The following is a 19,616-nucleotide window of genomic DNA, read 5'->3' as shown; positions in this document are numbered from 1 at the left end:
TTAGCCTTCTGATAATCAAATACTTAGCTTCGCTCTGTTTGAAAGTTTTGGTTTTCCAGTACATGACTGCCAAAAAAAGTCCCATTAGCCTTAGCAGTATATGTTAACAGGCTATTTTTTATTATTCAGATTATCTGGACATAACAGAAATTATGTTTTTAGTAGAAAAATGACAGTCAGTTCTACTTGGACTAACAAAATTAAGTCTTAAATTAGTCAATCAATCTACACTTGTGTTCTGGTTTTGTCTGGGATAGAGTTGGTTTTCTTCTTGGTAGCTGTAACACTGCTATGTTCTGAATTTAGTATGTGAATAATGTTGATAACTCACTGCTGTTTTAGTTATTGCTCTGCTGTTTTAGTTAGTGCTTACCCTGAGCCACGGGGTAAGCCATTCACCCAGAATGGCCAAAGGGACATCCCAGACAATAGAATTTTATGCTCAGTATATAAACTGGGGGGAGTTGGCTAGTATGGGTTGATTGCTGCTTGGGGACTGACTGGGTAGCAGTCAACAGGTGGTGAGCAGTAGTATGGTGCATCACTTGGGGTAGGTTTTGGTTTTAGTTTTACTCCTCCCTTATTGTAATCTCCCTTTTCATTACAATTAGTACTAGTAACAGTAATAGTATATTTTACTTTATTTCAAGTATTAAATGCTTCTTCACTTAATACACAAGTTCTACTTTTTTTCTGATTTTCATCCTCCATCTTTCTGGGGCAGAGAGGAGAGAACTGTTGACCTGTTGCATGGTACTTAGTTGCTGGCTGGGTGTCTTGGGGTGTTTTTTGATGATAGTCTCTTCCGTGATCCTCTGCTTTATGCCCAAAAATCTATACCTTTAAGGTGTGGCCAGTAGAGGGGGTAGAGGGGGACCTTGGGCTCTTTGATGGGCTTTCTCAAAGCCTCACTCCCTTGGTATCCAGGTGGCATGTGGTCTGCTTTTGCTTGGTTTTTTTTAGCCAAGATAAGAAACTTTTTCCCTTTCCCGGCCTGGAAGAAGCTGCAGCAGCAATCCTTCAGCAACCTTTTAATGTGAATTGGACAGTTTGTTAGTCCAAGACAGAGAATTGTGGGCTGCAGGACAGGGGTCGCTTAGGATCAGTGGGAGAGGAGCCACTCTGTTTCAGCCCCAAACCTTGGGAAAGCTGAGCCAGGGAGAAAAAGCACACCAAGCACACCAAGCTGGGCTCCACCTCAGCTGCTTCATCTGCTGTGGAGAGGAGGTCAATGCCAGAGAGTAACCAGATTTTCATCTGTTGCCCAAATTGCTGCATGAATCTCCTGGTTTTTTTTTTCTTTTTGCCCCTCCCTGAGAGAGACCCCAATACCACCTTGTACCACGTGTTGTGAGTGGGTATTTTCCCTAGCATTTTGAGGTTTTGTTCCAGTGTGTGTGGGGGTAAAGGTCTGACAGTTTAATACCTAGCACCTATTTGCTTTTTTTTCCTCATCTTGTAGGTGTTAATAGACTGTTGGGGACTTCTTCCCTTCACTTTTATCCATTAGTATTCATTTCCTATTGGTGGAAAGGGATTTTTGGAACCCTTTTAGAGGACATGAGTCATTCCAGAGTGTCTTCTGCTAAATTTGTCCCTAAACTGAGATACTGGGGTTAAACCGTGAAAGCCAGTTTTGAAGAGAGTTCAATGTTTTGTGAGAGTAATAATACATTGCATTTCATGCATAGTGATTTAAATGGCACAATTTAAGAGCCAAGCAAAAACAAGAGGGAACGTGCTCTTCTATAACACTTCACATTTTTCAGTCAGCACAAACAGTACTGATTTTTATTGGTATTTCCAATATTGCTGGATGGGACGTGCCTTGGCTTGTCTGGCCTCTGCATCTGAACCAAATAGTGGCAACTGTGGTGTTTTATCCCAATTTCCTGCTGGGCTAATTTGCTCCCGAGCAGGCAGCACGGGCCTGATAGCTCAATCCTCTTTCGGGGACAGAGTGTCCAAGTACCCAGGCCACTCTTAGCCGCGGGCAACCTTAGCAAGCTTAAGGGATATCAGCTCTTTAGTGATTTATCAGCTCTCTTATGATTTCAGCTCTTTGCTTGCTAAGGTGCCCATGCAGGCCTGACTGAGAAGGCAGACGCGAGAGAGGAGAAGGCAGCTGGAGTTCCACAGCGATGCCTTTATTGGGAGTCTGTGAAGGGTTCCAGTGATGGCTCTTCTCACCAGAATGGGCTAAAACAGCCCTTTATATAGGGTATAAGGGGATCCAAACTTGTCCAATAGCAGGGGTTAAGGGAAAGTGACCTATGGGGGGTCAGAGAGATAAGCAGGGGTCTGAAAGGCAGAAGACAGGGGCTTCTTTGCTATTTCACCATGACTTGGCATTTCCTATCTTTAAGCCTGGGCTCTCCATGGGGCTCTAGCAAGCTCAGAGCCTGCAACAGTGTTTCACCCCAGAGACACTTTTGGCTAGCTGTAGGTTGCAGCTGGGCGCGTGGAGACAAGTTCAGTCATGCTGGGGCTCTGGTAGTGGCAGGATAGAGCTTCCTCTTGTGGAGGGTCCGCTCCTCAGGTTTTCCTCTGACAGAGAAGCTTTAGGGCGATGGTGAAGGAAAGGAATCGGTTCTGATGGAGGCTTTCAATCCAGAGCTTTTATTCTGGCCCACAGGCCCCTGAATCTAGCAACTGCTCCAGCAGAACTTCCCGACCGTGTGGCTGCACACTCTTTTCCTGGGGCAGAGGGGAGAGGGAAGGGATAGGAAGCCCACCAAGCAGGTACAGGAGAGGAGGTCTCAAGGGACAAAGGACACCTGGATGGCCCAATTCCACCCCCCCCCCCCCCCCCCCTCGGGGTAGAGGGCATCTTTTAGGGCATCTTTTGAATCTGCCAACCACTCAACGCTCTTCTGGAATTCCAGGATTGACAGACAGTGCTCGGCAGGGGTCTGGGTGGGGAAAGGAAGGATGATTGACACACCTTGGAGGGAATCTTCCTGGGAGGGAATCTTCAGGGGAGGGACCCTGGGCCCTGAGGTAAACCATGAAATCACACCACAACAGGTTTTGGTAAGGAGTTTAGTGGTAATATCCAGTCCTAAAGACCAAAGAAAATAAAGTACTATTTTCCAAGGGAAGTGAAGTAGTACCTCAGCTGTGCAGTGCAGCACATAGACCTGCTGACATTGGTGTGATACACTGATGTTGATCACAAGCTCTGAGTCTGACACCTATGCAAAAGCAGCACTGCTGTTAATAACTTCTACAAAATATTTTTTTCCTGAGAAGGACTATGAGCATGCAGAGTTGAGGGGAAAATAGGTATATTGGGTTTAATATTTTCAGATTGAATTCCAGACTCAGTATAATAATAAATACTAACATCACAGAATCATGGCGTGATTGAGATTCAAAGGAACCTCTGGAGGCCATCTGGTCCAAATTCTTACATCAAGCAGGACTGCCTAGCACCAACTGCCGAGGATCACATCCAGAAAACGTTTGAGTATCTGCAAGGATGGAGAGTCCAGCACCTCTCTGGGTAATCTGTGACAGTTTTGGTCAGCTTTCCAGTAAAACAGTGCTTCCTGATGTTCAGAGGGAACCTCCTGTGTTTCTCTTTCTGCCACTGCCTCTGGTCCTGTCAGTAGGTACCTCTGAAAAGAGCCTGGCTCTGTTCTTTGCAGTCACCCTTCAGATACTTCTATACATTGATGAGATCCTTCCTAAGCCTTTCTTCTCCAGACTTCATAGTCCCAGCTCTCTCAGCCTTTCATCATAGGAAGAATGCTTTAGTCCCTTAATTATCTTAGAGGCCCTTTGCTGGACTCTTTCGAGTAGCTCCACAATTCCCCTGTAGCAGTTAGCCCAGAACTAGGTCAAGCATTTCAGGTGTGGCATCACCAGTGTTGAATAGAGGAGAAGGAGCACCTCTGTCAGCCTGCTGACAACACTTTGCTTAATGCAAACCAGGATACTGGTAGCTTTCTTTGTCATGAGGTGCACATCATTGGCTCATGTCCAACTTGGTGTCCATCAGGATTCCCAGGTCCTTTTCTGACAAGATGCTTTCCAGCTGGGTGACTCCAGCATATACTGACGTGTGGAATTGTTCCTCACAATTCCACACATCCTTCCTCACAATGTTCTTCCAAAGGTGCGGGACTTTGAACTTCTCTTTTCTGAACTTCCCAAGGTTTCTGTCTGCCCATTTCTTCAGCCTGTCAAGCTTGTGCTGGATGATAGCATGCTCATCTGGCCTAATAGCCATTCCTCCCAATTTCATGCCATCAGTAAAATCTGATGTATTATCAAAAAGTACTGCCTTTTAAAGTGTTTTGGATACTGGCATGTGTAGATGATTGCTATATTTCCTATGAGAATAGAAACAGGTGTTGCTGCCAAAAGAATTAGAAAACTTTTTCCTAATGTGTCTTAAACCTGTTATACTTGCCTCCTCTTCACTGAATTGACACAAAAACATTTCTACATAGCATTCCTCCTGCCTACACTCATATTTGTAGTTCTAGCTCTTCTTCACCTATAATTAGAGAATTTAATTAATGACTTTGAAGGAAGGCTTGAATATATTACTACCCACTTAAGGAATGCAATGCAGCAAAATTTATCATCACTGACTAATAAAAATCCTGTGGATCATCTGTGTGGAAAGGGCTGAGGGACTTGCTATTCACTAAGCAGTTAATCTGGATGGAGATTAAGCTACAAGACTCAGATATCTGATGCCTCTACCATAATTTGTTCTACAGGAGGAAATACTGTCTGCCTTCTCTCATGATTTCTAGGAAGAAGGACTTTCAGCCTTCAAAAAAAGAAATGTCCACCTATGAAAAGGACTAAATTAAATACTGAGGAGCAGACTATAGAAAGGATTTAAGTGTTAGCATCTAAGTGACAACTCAGCTGTAGATGAGTATAGATGGTCAATGGCATACAGCTTGAAGAACCTCCCCAGACAAGTGCCATGCTGTTGTGAGTAATCCAAAATGTTATTATAGTCCATATCTATCTGCACCGAAAACTGTTAGTGTCTCTTTAAGACCCTGCAGCTGGAAAACAAAAACAGGGGTAGGAGGGAAGAGGTGCAGCAAATACTTTTAAAGTTGGGTCTCCCAGGCATCTCACTCTGTTGCACAGACATGTTTGCTGAAAGTGGAGGCTCTGCTTCCTAGGGAGTTGCTTCAGGCAAGTGTAAGAATCCGTATCTGGATGGGCTGTTCGGGTGCAATCCCGCTAGCTATGGACCCCAGCCCACACGATCTCACATGGAGAAAGGTAAAAGACAAGAAGTGCTCTTCTCCACATGGGGACAAATGTCCTCAGTTTATTCCCAGGAGAACCACCAGATGAAAAAACCCACATTGAAAAAAGAGGCCAGCCACCTGCTTCTAGGGGGTTTTAAGAGCTGGGAAAGGGGCCTGGATGAGAGGGACTACAGCCAATGGGATACAAGTGAGGAGGGGCAAGGGGAGGGGCTGACCAGGGGAGAGACCACCACCGGGGGTACTGGGGAGAGGAGTGCGTGAGGCAAAAACCATGTGATAAGAGAGGGGAAGAACAAACGATGTGATATAACATAAACTACTCAGTTCAATATAAAGACTACTCAGTGCAAATCTCCAATCGCCCAGTGCAAAACAACAACTAAACAAACTATTTCGTGCAATACAACAGGCAAGTTTCTGGGCTTGCAACTGTAGCAACTAGGAAAAATTGTATGTGATAATTAGGAATTGTTTCAAAGGAAGTTTGCAAGCTCTATATGCCACAAATGCTTAAGCAGGTCCCTGGGGCTGGGCCTCCCGACGTGGATGTCAGGTTATTCCCGCACCCCACCCCCCTGCCTGATGCACCTGCAGTATGGAGAACAGAACCACCAACATCAGTGGAGTCCAGCAGGCAGCAGGATGAAGCAGCGGGAAGTGGAGCTGAATCCACATGTGCGAAGAATTCTTATCTACCACTAGAACTGCTTCATAGGCTCCTACCTTCACCAGAGAGTTCTTTTTGACTGCTGTCCTTTTTTCCCCCCTTTGTCTTCCAAACTCCCAGGTCGACAGGGGAGCAACATCTTGGGATAGAGAGCTGATTTTCCCTTTGTCTTTCAAGCCATGTGGTAGCCTGGAGGGCACCATCTTGAGGGGAGAATCTGACATCATTTCTCCCTTTGTCTCCCTACATACTGTTGGCAGTGAGGGCCTCAATCTTGGAAGGGAGTGGTACCCTGCCATTTTGGGTGTCTGGTTTTTCCCATGGAGCTCATGATGTCAGGAAAATCCACAAGCACCAGAGGTTTATGTCCAAAAAGGAGACAGAGAAGTCCTGTAAATTTATTCAAAAAAGGGAGAGGTCATGAGGCATTCCCCATGGGGTGTCTCAAAATTTTTAGAGGATGCAGCCTTTCTTTTTTGCCAATTTCCCGGCCACATTCACCTCCCCCTTTCCCCATTGGCTGAGGTACTTGAGAGATACAGACTTCCCGAAACGCCTAATAACCCCTTCAAATGTATACACACACACTTCCCCCCCACCTTCCATTTTTCTTTTTCCTTGTGTCTCTGTTATTTTTCTCTAAATCCAGAGATGTAGCACAGTCTTGAGTGAGTAACAGTCTATGTCAATTAGTGGAATTCCTTTGGAATTTGTGGTTCCTCCCATTGCTTCTTTAATCTCTCCATATCTGGCCTTATCTACCATCAGGCCCACAGTTTGTAAAGATACCTCCTTCTCATTCCTTTCAACAAGATTTAGCAATGTTGTAGATTTTTTTTACTTTCTTCAGAGGTGAGTTGTTTGTTGTTTTGGGGGGGGCTTTGCCTATTGCTGTTTCACTTGTTGGTAAACTGTTACTTTTTTCACTTATATCTACTTGTATTCCTTCCTTATTGGAGGAATAGGAAAGGAGTAAGTTGAAACTAGGAGAGTTAGTTACAAAAGTGTCATCAACATGTGGCAACACTAATTTAGTCAAGTGGGTGTGGTTAAAAAATGAGGGAAATGTCAAAAATTATGTTGCATTTCTGTGCTGAAGTATTTAGGATCTTAATGGCTAAAATATCCAGACTGGCAATAAATTCATCCTTAACTTGAAGTTTTCCTTAATTCTTATTAAAATCAGTGGACTTCATAAGCATGTTTTAACTGGGCTAGAACAGAAAATGTGTTGAAGTCCTTTGAAAAACCAACATCCTATACATATAATGTACAGATGTTTTGTTTGAGGACATAAAAAAACTACAGGGATTACTTTTCTGTACTTCAAGCCTACAGTGGTGGTGATCAGACGGAGCATTCCTTTCTGCATGTAATGAGATTTCCATTCCACCAGTGCAATTGAACCAAATAAAAGTTCATTTGTCAACTAGTCTAGTTGTGAGAAAGTGGTTTTGTGTAAAAGAAAAATCCAAGTGAATAGGGTCGCTGCAGCCTCCTCTCCCCTCTCTGTAAATATATTCATTCCTTGCAACTCACAGGCTATTGTAGAATGAAGGAAATAACTTTTTGTGGCCATGTCATATTAAAATATTAACAACTCTAGCAACATATACCATACTTGAGGGAGTTAATAATTCATTTCCCCTCTAGTGGGCCTATCTTCCATCTGCCTTCACTATTGTCCTGGTTTGGGACAAATTTGGGACGAAAATTTTAAAGTGGTCTTTTCTAGAAACCAAATTCAAGCAGCCCCTCTCCCAACTGGTTTGGGAAAGATTTCTTTGGAGAAAAGTGGAAAAAAACTGCCAAGTATTCACAAGCAGAAAAAAAATAATAATACTAAACAATAAAACCTCTCGCTGTTCTGAAGAGATGGCAAATTCAGAAAGTCCTTGTCATAGGGTATAGCTCGGCTCACTCAGTCTCTTATCAGTCCCTCCTGAGCTGAAAAATGCTGCATCCTGGGCCCCATGGGTCACAGGCACAAACTCCAGGTGTTTTTTTGCGTTTTCAATCCAGAGCAGGGCCAATCAGTTCCAAGAAAAAGAAAAGCCATTGTCCGGGGAACTTCTCTGCCTCAGCTAGTTAAAAACTAAGTAAAAGCAAAGGAGAGCTTTCTCCCGCTTCCTGTCCATGCTGAGGACAACACGCACTGAGAGAGAGCAAGGAATGCACGGGAGCAAGTGAAGTTTCTGAAAACAAACTGCATGCTTCTTCTCACCCCAACTTCACTCTCGGAACCAGTCTTAAAGGTGCAGAACTTAAAATCCAGCATAAAGAGAACAGACAATTGGGGATACAAGCACCATAAAGTCCCCCTAGGACAACTACCTTCTGTGCTGTCCATTAGAAGCAAACTGTAATTTCAATCATGGAAACTTACAGATTTTCAAGCATTGAGTCTTTAACCTGAAGGACTTGGTGAATTTGCAAATAAGGGGAAATGTTCAAAGACTCAGAATGGAAGCTTGCTTACAGAAACTGTATGAAGACACATGATATATGATACATACAGAGTAAGTTTAAAACCTCTTGCCTATATCCCAGAGACAGAGACCATAAGGCAGACAGAAAAGCATCACTGAAAAGACTACCGTTCTCTGAGAAACAAAAAAAAAATACAAAATTGCCTTTAACAGCATCAGTTGCAGATACTTTGAATTATTTCTGGAAAGACTTGGAGCCATCATGGCTGACACACTCTATGGGAGAGATTTAATGAATCACAATGGTCTTCCTTATCTCTGCTTTCTTAAACATTTTTCCCAAGTATGATTGGAAAAAGGTATCTGCAGACTGGAATGAAGCAAAGAACACATTGCACGTGCTCCAGGTCTCCTACTTCTACACTATGGAATGCATCCCTCTTGTCCAAAATGCTCTTGAATGTCTGACTCAGCAAATCCAAATGATCTCTGGGGGAGACGAGCTTTGCAGGGATCACAGAATCACAGAATGGGTAAGGTTTTAAGAGACCACAGTGGGACACCTAGCTCAATCTCCCTGCTCACACAGGGTTCCCTACAGCATATTAATCAGGAATACGTCCTGATGACTTTTGAATATCCCCAGGGAAGGAGTCTCCACAACCTCTCTGGACAACCTATTCCAGTGATCAAAAGAAGTTCCTTTCCATGTTCAGGTGAAACTTCCTGTGTTCCAATTTCTGCCCGTTTCTTCTTATCCTGTTGCTCATCACCAAGAAGAGCCTTGGTCCTACCTCTTATGTCCTTCCGTCAAATACTTCAGGCATTGATAAAATTCCTTTTCAGTCTGCTCTCCTCCAGGCCAAACAGTCCCGCTCCCACAGGCTCTCCTCATGAATGAGGTGCTCCAGTACCCTCCTCATCTTCACTGCCTTCCTCTGGACTTGCTCCAGGAACTCCATGTCTTCCTTGTACTGAGGAGCTCAGGACAGGTCACAGCACTCCACATACGGACTCACCAGGGCTGAGTAGAGCAGCAGGATCACTTCTTATGACCTCCTGGCCACGTGCATTATGCACCCCGAAGATATCAGTGGCTCTCTGCCACAAGGACACACTGTGGCAGCCTATTGAACACCATGACCCGCTTCAGAGCAAGTCAGCACCCAGCCAGTACTGGTGCATGCAGTTCTTTTTCCCCAGGCACAGGACCCTGCTCTTGCCTTATATGAATTTCAGAAGGTTTTTCTCTGAACAAGTCTCCAGCCTGTCGAGATTCGTCTGAATGGCAGCACAACATTCTGCAGTATTGGCCACTTCTGAATCCAATACTTATGCCTGGGGGACACCACAGGCCTCCAGCTAGACCCCATACCACTGATCAGAACCCTCTGAGACCTGCAATACAGCCTGTTCTCAATCCACTTCACCATCTGCTCATCCAGTTCACACTTCCTGAGCTTGCCTATCAGAATGTCACGGCAGACAGTGTCAAAAGCCTGGCTGAAGCCCAAGAAGACCACATTCACTGTTCTCCCTTCATTTATCCGGCCAGTTATCCCATTGTAGAAGCAATCATCTCCAATTTGGCTTCTTCCATAGCTATGACATGACAGTAAACCACTGAAGTTCATAAAATATAAATCTGTTAAGTGTTAAAAAACCCTAACTAATTAGCCAATGATCTGGTATGGAAAGATAGAAAGTCCAACAGTCCTTTAGTGAACCGCAATAAACTGTGCTTAAGATTGTCGTGAATAGTACATCACAAAGTGGAAGATTAATTATTATGGAAGTAAGAGTTGAACACATGTATCATACCAGTCTAAACAAAGAAGAACCAAACATTTATGGCACTAGCCCACACACACTAACATAGTTTGTTTCCCTGACATAAAGATGTCCCTGCATTAATAAGAAGGCTAGAATTTAAGCTTCTATCAGACAAGCCAAGTGCACTGGAAATCCTTCATGCATTTATTCATCACATATTGCACCCAGCTGTATAGCAGAAAGTGTTTTACATATGAAGAACTGAAGCAGAGATCACATAGCTATTTAGCCACCTAATCTGCGTGCAGCATAACTGAGTCTATTCCTAAATGATTTTAACTGGGTCATTCATGATGCTTGCTCTGGAAACAGTATTTTTTCCTTAGCATACAGTGTTGAAATCATTTCAGTCTTACATTTAGTCATGGCAATCTGCCCATTTGAGAATTGTCATTTATGAAAAACCCTCTAACAAGGGTTAACTGTGGCCCATTACTTGTTCCCAGCTTTTTCTTAGGAATGCAGAGTAATACATTTTTCCACAGCTCTTTAGCACCCTCTGTTTTCTTTTTCTAATCAAAATGTCATTCTTTTTTAATTGCTATGACGTTGAAAAAATCAGACTATATGCAAAAGCTTTTTCAAATACAGCATAAAAATAAGGATCAGTAATGCAGTGTGTAACCAAAAAGCAAGAAAAACAAGAGAAGGTTATAAGTTTCCGTACCATACCAAAAAAAGGGTTAAGAGGAAGAAACCAAAAACGTGAAGGGACACCAAGGGACATGAAAGTGATGCGAGTCTTTTAGGAGGCATTGGTGTGAAAGTGTTAAAGAGTATTTATTCTATGGTTATCTGATTGATCACATCCTATACTGGATGAGAAAAAGAAAACAAATGAGGCAAACACAAATATAAACCCTGATTGATTAGCATTAACAAAGACAGTAACCAGAAAAAAAAGAACTGAAAATATCTGTTTGCATTAATTTTTGGTTGGGCTATCAAGAAACAGCAGGCTACGTTGGTTTTGGCTGTGATAGAATTTGTTTTCTTCATAGTACCTCATATGTGAGCTCATATGTGAGGTGCTATGTTCTGGATTTATGACCAAAACAGTGTTGATAACACAGCGATGTTTTTATTATTGCTGAGCAGCATTTATATAGCATCAAGGCATTACTCCCATACTGCCCCACTAGCAAATATGCTGGGAGTGCACAAGAAATTGATAGGGACACAGCTGGGACAGCTGACCCCAACTGACCAGAGGGATATCTGTATCATACAACATCGCATTCATCTCAGGGAAAAGAAGGAGGAAGGAAAGGGCATTTGGAGTTATGCAGTTTGTGTTCCCAAGTAAGTGTTATGCATGATGGAGCCCTGCTTTCCTGGAAATGGTTAAACACCTATGCTCATGAGAAGTAGTGAATTAATTCCGTATTTTGCTTTGCCTATTAAGATGTCCTTATCTCAACCCATGATGTTTTTCACTTTTACCCTTCCAATTCTCTCCCCCATCCCACCAGGTGTGAGTGAGTGAGCAGCAGCTTACCAAGGTCAACTCACAACATAGGCAAAATGGGACTTTGCAAATAGTAAAGATGCAAACCTTAGCATGTTGCAGGCAGTGGGTGGAAATATGACAATTGATGAGGCAATGTGCAGGGCAAGAGAGAGCAGGGAGGAACAAAGAGGGAGTAGGTAGAAAGGTCTATAAACAGTCAGTCAATACACTCATCACTGCAAGCCTATTCTACCTTCTCATTGCCACTGCCTCTCCTTCAGCCTTCTCTTGAGCATTTGCATCTCCATGGACAAAAGATCCATTGCTCCCTTAATGTCAATGCCCCTTGAAAAAAAAACCAAACCATCAAAAACCCAGCACTTCTGACCATGACAAACTACTTTATAGAAGAAACTCCCAGTCTCATTTGGCAGCATAGACTCAATCACTAAAAAAAAGCTGTATGGTACGTGCCAGGGTAACAAATAAATCACACATGGAATAAGGAGGAAAATACCTCAGAAAATAAGCAGGAGGTAGAAGCAGGGGTAGTACTCCTATGAGTGAAATTCAGGTATCCTCTTGGCTGCTTGGCATGAGAGCCTACACACAATCTTACCATGTCTGACACCATGATAACACAGGTTGTACAATGTTTTCTAGCGAGAAAGGGAAAAAATGCGATCCATGGATAACTTGTTCTTTATTTCACACCAATTGCTGTGCTCACACACCCTCATATGATATTCATTCTGTACATAGTGACTTTCACTACCCAGATTAACAAAGTAATCCAGACTGTTTTGCTCATCCTCCCAGGCCAAGAGTTAAACAAAGAGTAAGCATGAACACAGCTACTGATATATGTTGGAGCGAGTGCCATCAAAAGATTCCTACTGGAACAGAATTCAATTCCGTACCACTTCAGGAGGGCTGTGCATACTTGTCCAGACAAATACCAATCAGGCACCCCTCCAGAAGGCTCTCCTGTTTCATGGAGGTATGATAGCTTGCTCAGAGATCCCTTAACTTGGATTGCATTGCTCAATACTGAATACACACAACAGCAGCTCCAAAGGTGAATTCTACCTTTAGTTTTTTGAGAAGACTGAAGTATTTAATTCAGTGTGCTTTTGGGATGTTTTGAGCTGTGGCTAAGACAAATTTCAGTTTTGCTCCTCCTAAGAGTAAGATATACCAACGCTCCCCAGCATTGTGTCTTTCACAGCATATAACTATTCACAAAAATGGCTGTCTGGATGAGGAGGAATTTTGAACACTTTCATAAATATTGAAAAAATGTACATCGGATGGCTGCATCTAACAGTGTCTCACATCAAAATACTTCAGCAACTCAGGAAAGATTTCAGACTTCATGAAAGAGGCCTCAGGCTGGAAAATTACCAAGATTCCAAAACACTCAGGCAATTGCTGGAATAAAATACTGAAGTGAAACCTCCTCATGGAGCAAGATGAAGTGGATAATTCTCTTATGTACAATATCTGTGAGAAAAAAAAATTAAAACATAAATTCACCTCAAAGCAGGAAAAATATTTTAAAATTACATCTTTTAAGGATGTCACCATAAAAACAATGCTTCCACCACTTCTGACAGAGGGGTAACTAGACAATTTAAATCCTTGAGGGTCTGTGAAGCATTAATAGATTACGAAAGATGATACCAAAAAGTAAATACATAGTGTATATGTTTATTAATGCTACACCAATTATTTAAATCTTCCTTGGGAAATTCTTAGTATCTGCACTAAACCATAACAAACAGATGTTCTCAGGAAAAGCACAGTTATAAAAATAGGATAGAAACCCCTGCATAGACTTCTGCTAGAAAGGAAGTATTGTTTTCTATGGCTAGAAACACTAGGTGTATAAAAAGCAATTTAGTATTAGAATCAGTGTAAGAAAACATCCAAAGGAAAAAAAACCCAGCCAAAAAAACATGCCAGTAAATTCCAATTTCTCTGCTAGAAGCTAGAGGCTTTAAGACTTTCAAAAAATAGTATCTCAAAATAATAATAAACATTACTAACAACTTTAAAACAAAGACAACAAGACAACACACATGATTAGTGAGTCTGAGTATTCAGCTTGAGACTTTTAAAATAGCCTGACTTATTTTTTCTTTCCCAAATGCCTAGGACCTGAATCTAACTGCCTAAAAATATAAATACTGGAAGTCCTCAGGGACAGTAAAAATACTGACTTTCAGACAGACAAAAATGAAGAGTGATATTCTGCTGAAACTAAGTATGGCAAATGACCCTACTGACTGGAGTTCACAAGTATAGCTGTTGAACTTACTGCACAATGCTTTTGTAGGATTGACTTGCTGTCCAGCAAGCAGCTGCTGCAGCTTCTTGATGTCTATGCATGCTTCAGCCATACTTTCCAGATCTCTGCCTTGAGCAGAACTTTGACATCCATCCTCTGATGCTAAAAGAGTAAGAACACAACACTTAGTCCAAACATAAAAAGTAGTTTCAACACCCATAAGGACATACCTGAAAACTGCTGAAGTGCTGGAACTCAACTGGTTCATTTTCCAGAACAGTGCAAGGAAAAGAAATCCCAGTTTTCCTATCAAACTGTCAAGAATAATGGAAGAGATTCCCCTCCACCACCCCAAACATGAAACAGACACTCCACTGGCCACTCCATTTTTTCTTTTAAGATTTCATTTGAAGACTTCAAAGTACTTGATGCTATTTTCTAAAGAATAAAGGTTAAAAAGTACTGTTATAAGCAACACAGAAGTAATGAGATCAGACAGACACAAGAGGTTAACAGGGAAACTTACCCCAGGGAGGATTTCCCAGATCTTTAAAATGTGTTGTTACAGATACTAAGTCAGTTTCTATTTTCAAGTTCATTTCACCACTCAAGTTTGCTTCAATCACCTGCAATCAATCTCAATTTTAGGCAATCCACTTTCACACTGCAGAATTACAGAAGAATACAGTTTGGTTTTGTTCAAATACAAGCTTCCAGGAGTTCTTCAGTACAAGTCAACCATACTTTCCGAAAATGGTTGAACATTTGAATGTTCAGCTATAAAATGCATTTCCCATCATTCCCATGTGAATTACTCTAGACCAAACTTTCAGAAGTTATGAAAAGAAAGAAATTTAATTGTTCTCCAGTACTTTTAGAACAAGTATTAGTTTGGGAAGTTCATGTGCTGAGGAAAAGACTTCAGAAATAAGAGACTAAAGCTGAAGAAATGCAAAGATTCCTGAATTTCCATTCAGTTATTCAACAAATAGAAAGGCACCTACACAGTCTATATGACACACACAGAAAAGGGGATGCAACAGGAGCTGACAGTGCTGCTTTCAAGAATTTAAAATAGACAACAACTGGATCAGATCAGTAACTCCAAGAAGGACTTTGAACTGAAAAAAAATCCTGGAAAAGTGCTAAAAGCTTTCGAATTCCATCCTGTAAACTGGAAGAAGGAATTTGAAGGAGACTACATATGGTCTTACACAAATCCCAAGCAGATCAGAGGATTCCTAAAGCACAACTAAGCACTTTGTTTCTGTGATTAGATGAATTTTCAGTAATTAAAAAAAAAAAAAAAAGACTTGTACTGCAATCAGAATCTTGTATAGAATGGCTCCAAACAATGGACAAGTGTTATCAGAAATTGCTTCTAAGCCCATTTTGCAGCACTGATCTTGACCAGTTTTATTACCAGGATGCATCGTGCAAAAATAATTAATTATGACACTTGATGCTTTTGTTTTCTAACAACATGAAAGCAAGGCACTTAGTGTAAGTTCAATCCCATCATACAACTATCCTGTGTGGGAAAAGAGCCTCAGCTCTAAACAAAAGCACTGCGCTCAATTTTGCATAAACATATCCACCAAGGACATGGGGGAAGGAAAGAAAATAAAAACAAAGCCCCCAAAAAATCTCACAAAAGAAAAGAGTTTGATGTGTATTTTCAGGATGGCTGCCATTTGCAAAACTGCCAGTAACCCAGGGTAATCTCTCAAGTCTTCCAAGTCTTGAAAAACTGAGACTGTTCAAATTTCAGGATTCTCAGTTAACAGAAAATTTCCTATTTATCAAAACTGGTATGAACAGCATCAAACCCAAACTATTTCAAAGCTCCACATTTACTTACTAACTTTCATGTCAGTCAGTTATGGTGACTGTGAGCACAAACAACTAAGTAAAAAACCAAAGCCCTTTTTTGTCCAACTGCAGAGGGCTTCTTTCAGTTAAAAGGCCCACCAGCACTCTAGAAATCCAGGGTAGAGTGCAAATCCAACATGTCAGTCTAAAGCACAGGGGCTGTTAGCAGCATTTCCTTTAAATCCTATGTCAAGTTCACCTGAAGTTCATTCACAGACACCTAACACAACACTCACTTAATAGGCATTTCCTTAATGAAATAGTCCGGAAAGTCTCCAATTAGCTTCCTGAAGGACTGTCATTTCTTACCAGCTATAAAGAGTAGTTTGTAGCAACACAATGCCATGTTCTTTCACGTATTTAGTACAAAGAGCATCATTTTCTGAGAAACCCAGGAAAAGCTCTTCAGTATAAATCCTAAAATAAATCCCATCATTTTATTCAGGCTTTACACAGGCTTCAGGTGCCTTGATTTCAATGTCTAAATCATCTCAAAATAAGATAATGTGGCAGCACCAGTTTAGGCAACCTGTTATGTCCCTCATGAAATAACATCTGTAGCATACGTGGTTTAAGTGCCTTAACTTACAATGAAATTGCTGAGATTCTTCATTCTTTCCACAACACTCTTCATTGTTTTCAGCACTGGTAGGTAAATACTGACCTAGGAATACATAAGAACTGCATTTGCACAAGTATTTCAGATGTGATTGGGACACATTTATTTCTACTTTCAATTCTATCATAGTTTGGACAGTGTTATCTATGGCTTTCAGGGTGCACAATATCTATATGAAATCAGCAAATGTCTCAGGAACAGAGGAACTCTTTCCCATTATACCAACAGGCCATCATTCTAGCAATTGTTCCAGACTTAACATTCCAAGTCTATGTTCAAAATAGAGGTATGTTTTTCCAGATCAGACTCTCACATGAACATTTGTGCTACTAAATAGTCAATTACTATAGCCAAAAAGAAAATAACAACATTCCTATGATACTGCAGTAATTGCTGGAACTGCAGCAGTGTAAATCTGAAATAAAAGAACAAAATACTGAAAGTTTCTTCGTGCTCATCTTCAGAATCTAAATACTCTTAGCTATAGAGGTAACAGACATCCATAACCTCAAACAGGAGCACATTTGTACAAGGACCTTTCTTTACAACTCAGCTAAAAGTCAAAATCAGGAGGAAACACATATATCTTTAACTCTGCTAGATAGGCCATAAATTTCAGAAATAACAGATTATTTGGGTCATTTGGCACCTGAACAGCTGAAACAGTCTAAACTTGTGTGGTTTAGAGATGCTCCAGACTAAAGCCATGCAAGTTCTTTTCTCCTCCCTTCCTCTGCCATGAACATCACAGAAACAATTGGCAACCACCTGCTCTGTTTCCATAGGTTCTGGGCTCCCTTGTCAGGATAGAAGCCATGTTCCATACCCCTCCAAAACTGTAGCCTCCAGTCTGTCCTCTTTCCTTTCAACTCCTTTCCAAACCCCACCATAGTATACTCTATAGCAATATCATTCCACTTGCAAACTCCCCTTTCAGAAGGGAATATAAAAGCAGAGGCTTACATCAAAGTCTGGCACGCTGGGCTCTCTGAAGTCATTCCACATTCTTCTGGGAATAACTCCCACAGGAATGTCATGTGTCACAACCCTACTGCTGCTTGATAAGGATGGCTTGAAGGAAAAAGAGGATGCTTTTGCAGTTAAACACAAGATTGGAATTCTAAATTTAAATTTTTCAGACCCACTGTGGGAAATGCTATAACTACATGCCCAACCTTCAGTTCCAGTTTTCCCTCAGTTCTTATCAATATGCTTTTAAGTCGGCTTCCCTTTCAAATGATGAAGAGTTTGTGATGTATCAGTCATTAGTGTATCTATAAGCTATCCTTAGAGCTGAAGAGGTGAATCAGCAGAGTTAACAACAACAAAAGAATCAGAAGTTAGCATACAATATCAGGAAAACCAAAGGCAAAACACAGAGCCAAACACTGAAACCCCCTTCACCTAATGGCTTCAATAAAAAGGCAATAATCAGCAGAAATTACAGAGGATGAAGGAATGGAGAAAAGTAGACATTAGAAAAACTTGTTCCAATAACATAGCTTTCTTCTTCTACCTCCTCCTTGCCTTTTGGAAAATACAAAGCTGGTTCTGTATGCTACCAACCATGATGGCAAGAAAGGCTAGTGAAACGGAAAATGGCACAATGTTTCTTTAGTTTTCTAGAATTATACCATATATTACCCTTTGATCTTAGGAAATGCACTAAATTTTAGAGAACTTTTTCTTAATAATGAACGTGAAAGCATGGTTGCACTTACTAGCTCCACAGCAACTCTGAGACAGGGACAGTGTTTATTAGTCAACTTGATCTTCACTGCCTTAGCACTCTGGGCAGTTTTTAATGCTCTCCATAGGTTCTCAGGCACAAACTCTAAATAGATTTCATTGTGCTCCGCAGCTACTCCTTCCATCTGAAATTCATCGAAGAAATTCCCCTACAATTTTTGAAAGTCAGGAAATTAAGCAAACAAGAGAGGCAAGTTTTATTTATCGGACCTTAAGCTTAGAACTGCATTTGTACACCAGAAACTCCGCTCTGCCGCACATCACCTGTGGAATCACAACCCTGAAAACTCATTGCTTCAGGCTAAGCCATTTAACCTACTCCCCTAACACCTAATCAGTCCATTAGACAGCGAGTTATGCTTTCCTGTTTCCAGTTTTGGGGCAGGGCCATGTGGGCCAGGATACACTGAAGCTTTACACTGAAGTGACAAGGAAAAGGGAGTATCCAACCTGAAACACCCGTGCAATCAGACAGACCTTGAGAGACCTGGCACATCGAAGGGGAGGGCTACGAGAAATGCCTCGTACATCAAACCCAATTGCATGCTCTGGTTTTCAAAATGTGATTTCTGAACTTTCCTGGGCTCACCTGGCTCAGCTCACACCACATACTGGCGCCTCCATTTGCTACTTTATCGGAGAGGATGAAATACAGCTTGCAGACAGTAAGGCGCAGGATGCAGGTCTTGGCTAACTTGGCGATTGTGTTAATTATACCTGCCGGAGGGAGGGAGGAGGATATTACAGCGGTGATCACTCCGTGCACCCCAGTCTCTGCGGGACAGAAAAACCTTCAGCTTTTACAAGTGCAGCTCGTGCTGCTTCGCAAACTCCTAAACACCTCGAAGCGAAGGAAAGCGCCTCATGCCACGTCCTCCCAGGAAAGCACTGTGGTCCTCAACTCCCTTCCTCTATTCTTTGTCCGAGAAAGCTGGCCCCAGCTGCTCAGAGAGGCACTGCCACCCTTGAGCCTGCCCCGACATACTCACGGCTGAAGTGGTTGAGGCAGGCAAGATCCACGATCTTAGCCCGAAATCGCATGGCGACACCAGCCCCCGCAGCCCCTTGCCCGCCGCCACAGAAGGCGGCCCGGGAGGGAGGGAGGGGCCTCACGCCCAACAGCTCCGGGCCGTCCCCGGATGTGCGGCGGGTTGGGCATGGTCTAGCACAGACCGACCGGGCTAACTTCCGCTGTGGCGGCGGTCGTCGCGATCCGGGCTGAAAAGTTTAGCTGGAGAATGCTTTGGCACCCCCGGAACACACGTGAAAATTCGTCTGCATGGGTCGCAGTCCCGATGTCTCGAGAAAATTATTTTTCAAATCCAAGGGAGCCCTTGCAGCAGACGCCATCAGCCCCTGGCAGGGGCCAAGCTCCGACACTGCCCCACAGGACGCGGTGGTGAGGAAGGAAAGCAACGGTCGTGTTACAAGGTGGAGCGAACAGCTTCGTGACGGGCC

General features: G+C 42.3%; 1 protein-coding gene across 4 annotated transcripts; it reads right to left on the bottom strand.

Annotated features, from left to right (window-relative positions):
- Positions 1 to 12,312: 12,312 nt before the first annotated feature.
- On the bottom strand, positions 12,313 to 19,296 carry HUS1 (HUS1 checkpoint clamp component). 4 transcript variants are annotated; one of them, XM_066557553.1, is made up of 8 exons: positions 19,148 to 19,295; positions 18,748 to 18,932; positions 18,131 to 18,283; positions 17,373 to 17,480; positions 16,380 to 16,454; positions 14,445 to 14,544; positions 13,949 to 14,080; positions 12,313 to 13,131 (listed from the first exon to the last, which is right to left on the bottom strand). In XM_066557553.1, exons 1-8 carry the CDS (start codon positions 19,197 to 19,199, stop codon positions 13,049 to 13,051), a joined length of 888 nt encoding a protein of 295 aa, XP_066413650.1. In that variant the 5' UTR covers positions 19,200 to 19,295; the 3' UTR covers positions 12,313 to 13,048. The 4 variants fall into 4 exon arrangements, with proteins under 4 accessions (XP_066413650.1, XP_066413641.1, XP_066413658.1 ...); XM_066557544.1 differs by having other exon boundaries at positions 18,131 to 18,307; positions 19,148 to 19,293; XM_066557561.1 differs by having other exon boundaries at positions 18,131 to 18,307; positions 18,748 to 18,875; positions 19,148 to 19,291.
- Between the last annotated feature and the right edge of the window lie 320 nt (positions 19,297 to 19,616).

Source organism: Molothrus aeneus, chromosome 1, assembly GCF_037042795.1.
Source record: "Molothrus aeneus isolate 106 chromosome 1, BPBGC_Maene_1.0, whole genome shotgun sequence".
Lineage (NCBI taxonomy): Eukaryota > Metazoa > Chordata > Aves > Passeriformes > Icteridae > Molothrus > Molothrus aeneus.
The sequence above is the reverse complement of the archived record's forward strand: the minus strand, read 5'-3'. Positions and strand labels throughout refer to the sequence as shown.